The following is a 3825-nucleotide window of genomic DNA, read 5'->3' on the forward strand; positions in this document are numbered from 1 at the left end:
AATTATACAGAAATATAATTTTCAGAGTTATAACCTCAAACCTGTTTATAGGTGCTCAAAGCAAGAACCAGCTTATCTGAAAAATACAACAGAGTTGATATGGAAAATGCAGATGGATCAGAATATAGAAAAATAGATTATATTCTCACCAGATGCACAGGTACAGTGTGAATAATAAAAAATTATAAAGATGTTTTATTTTTAATCGAAAAATTTTTTTTTTCTTATAGACATCAGTGTCTCATGGAGAGGTTCACAACGTAATTGATGATAATACTTGTTTTGTTGAACAAATATCACCAGATCAAACGTCAGAGCATGAGTATGACCCTTGGAGATACAAACCCGTGAAGGAACTAGGAAGCATACAAGAGCAATAGAAATTCAGACAGTTTCGATAAAGATGCGTAATAAAATTATTCAGGTTAAGTTACAAAAAATTTCAGCCATGGAAACATTTATTAATTCTATTCGCAGTGATGAAAAAGATGCATATTTTATACAAGTCTGCATTTTGAGCAAATCCAAGCTTTACATAGATTTTGAGCCCAGCTTGCGAAAACTTAGAGTATTGGGGTAGTCGAGAGTCAAAGCATGAAAATTCCGAAAATAATAGTAAATACAAATTAACTAATTGCAGCAGTTGATTTTGGTATTATTAAGATTGCGAATGGGATATTTAACAGAATATTTAGCTTACAAGTTCGATATTTCTACGGGGTTTGTTTCAAAAATATGTACAACTTGGATTTATTTTTTGTACAATGAATTTACCACTCAATTGAAGCCATTAATGTTTTCATCTAGGAAAACAATCGCCGAAACATTGCCTAAAACATTTCGGTCTATAAAAAACATAAGAGTTATTGTAGATTGCGCTGAATTTTTTTGTCAATCACCGTCAAACTTTGAACACCAAGGTAATTTATATTCAAGTTATAAAGCTCATACCACATTTAAAGTGTTGATCGGATGTACTCCAAATGGATATATTAGTTTTATATCTGATGCATTTGAGGGTTCAATATCGGATCCAGAAATATTTAAAAGATCAAAAATAGCAGACTTATTGCAACCTGGAGATGTAGTACTAGCAGATCGAGGTTTTACGGTTCATGATGTAGTTGAAGCTAAGCAAGCACATTTGAATATTCCTCCATTTTTGAATGGAAGAGACCGTTTAACTGCTCAAGAGGAGATTTTGACGAAGAAAATAGCAAAACAACGAATATATGTTGAACATGTTATTGGGCGCATAAAAAAATTCAGACTTCTTTCCTCAGTTTTACCTTTAAATATGCGTACTATCATGTCACAAATTATATTTGTCTGTGCATGCTTGGTCAACTTTCAAACACCTATAGTTTTCGACGAATGAAATTAAGACTAGTGTGTTGTAGGAAATACAAAAACTGAAAGTCAAAATAATTGTAATATATATTAAAATTTTCAAACAAATAACATTTGTAATGTTACAATATACTATTAATATTTATCTATTTTTTGTAAAACATCACATTTGTATATACGTTTACTTTTGTAATTTTTTTTTTAATTGTAAAGATATATTAATAAAATTTTTTTTGTTATGAATACTTTTTGTGATAAATTAAGAAATATATAAAAAAAATAAAACATGTTACAAATAGTAGATTTGAAAATTGTTCATGAAATACATTTCACTTAGATAGGTCAAAGGGTATTAAACGACGGGGGATTCTCATTTCAAAATACTCCGGAGCCAAAATATTTTCATGAAACGCACTAACATGCTTCAGTACAGGTTCAATGAAATTGCCATCATAATAGATCTTCTCAACATGGAAGCCCTTTGGAGTCCAAATAACAAAGTCACACCACAATCTCTCAGTTATTGCCATTTGAGTTTGTATTTGGTAGTAATATGGGTGACTTCGTTTTAACTTCATAGAAGTTTGACTTAAGAGAGTACAACAAAATGAATTACGCTGTTGAGGTGTAAGAAAATGTAAATCAGTCGGATTATACTTTTCCAAAATTTTTGGGCACGTTATTTCTAAGACTCCGGTTGTATTTTTCAATGGATCCGAAATTAAGCCATCAGGCGATGCGCCTAATCCTGGATACTTGGAATTCACCCACAAGCCACTACTCTTTACTTCGTAAGAAAATTTTTTAGAAGTAAAGTCTTTATAGTTTTGACGCGCAATGTCTTTATTCACTCGACGATAATGCATTGCTTCATTCGTAATATTTTGTTCAGCCCACAATTGAGATTTGACTAGAGCAAAAATTTGGTCATCCGTTTTATCTGGTCTTAAATAGTTTAATTTTAGAAGCTGTTATCAATATTTTGCGGTATTGCCACCATTTATCATCATTACTTTGAGCTCCTAAAGTTATATCTATAGGCCCAGTTCTATTATTGCACACATTAGTCGTTAGACGATAAACTAATGTCTTTAAATGGCTTTTTCTCAGTTTTTCTAACACATAATCCTCGTATTGCGGCTGTAGTATTAATTGCCACATTGAAGGAGCTTTTTCGACTTGCATTTATTAATTGTAAATCTGATAATAAATTATTTATTTTTCGTTTGTCTATTGGTCTTGTTAAACTTCGACCAGGATCATATGACCTGCGTTTACTCATGTCATTTTTATTTGTATACTGCTGCTCATCTGCTTTGTGAGGTTCTTTTCTCTTTCTACCTTGATTCCAGCTACATACTTTACTTGTACAAGGAACATTATCTTCGTCACAATCATCCAAATAATTCAATAAAACATATAGTAGAGCAGCTACATGAGAACAACGGCCCATACTAGAAGTTTTGCAATCACATGTACCATGAATTATTCGAGCAGTTGACGGATTGATCATAACTGACACTTGATGAATTTCTTTAGCCTTATACGAAGCTTGAATTTTGCATTTCATGCAAAACATTTGATCAGGTGTTACGCCTTCAAGAATTTCAAAGACGTGGCCGCTTTCTACATACAATTTTCCTCGTTTCAACGGTTTTGACGTACTGTAATCAACTTTTGAACTTTGATTATTACTGCCTGCAATTTTCAATATCACTGTCATCATAATCATCATCGATGCATGATGTCACTAGATAATGGTACATAGATCCGTAGGTGAAGTTCTTGGGTACTTTGTCAGAAGGAAATGGTTGCAAAATGTTAGGATAATTTATTTTAGGACTCTGCTACTACATTTGGACTTTGATTAAGTGTATTTATGAATATTTAGCCATTTTCCTTTGTCAACTGTTGGGTCCACTGGTACATTATTCCTAATTGCATTTTTAACTCTGTAAATTTTTATATATTATTTATTTATTTATTATGTCGCATTAAACATTTTGTTTCTGATAAAAATTACTAAACAATTTACATTTACATTTGTCTAATTAATAATGTCATGTATAGCCTCAAAATATTAATGACTTAATTTATTAATTACTTCCGCAAGTATTACTCTATGTTAACTAAAATATATTTTACAATTATTACAAATGAATTGACATTATTAATAAGAATAAAATTGTAAATATTAATTTCTTTTTATAATTTTTAGATAGTCAACAAATGTCAATGTCTAACCTCTCGATCAGCTCACTTTTTTCCCTTTTTGCGGACGCCCATGACATTTTAGCCACCTTTTCTAATTGTTCACAATTATGAGCTTCAACTGAATCATAAATAAGTGAAGCACCGTCGATGGTTTTTTCCAACAATTCATTTCTTTGTGGAGATATTATTCCTTGCCCAGCCATTGTTGATGAAAACAGTACGAATTTTTTGAATTACCGCCGTTTCAACATGGCGGCTACG

General features: G+C 31.5%; 1 protein-coding gene across 1 annotated transcript; it reads left to right on the top strand.

The window, feature by feature from the left end:
- Window positions 1-670: 670 nt before the first annotated feature.
- Window positions 671-1378, top strand: LOC123274763. The gene has a single exon (XM_044742488.1). The coding sequence runs from the start codon at window positions 671-673 to the stop codon at window positions 1376-1378; it is 708 nt and encodes a 235-aa protein (XP_044598423.1).
- The last annotated feature ends 2447 nt before the right edge of the window (window positions 1379-3825 follow it).

Source organism: Cotesia glomerata, unplaced genomic scaffold (assembly GCF_020080835.1).
Source record: "Cotesia glomerata isolate CgM1 unplaced genomic scaffold, MPM_Cglom_v2.3 scaffold_712, whole genome shotgun sequence".
NCBI lineage: Eukaryota > Metazoa > Arthropoda > Insecta > Hymenoptera > Braconidae > Cotesia > Cotesia glomerata.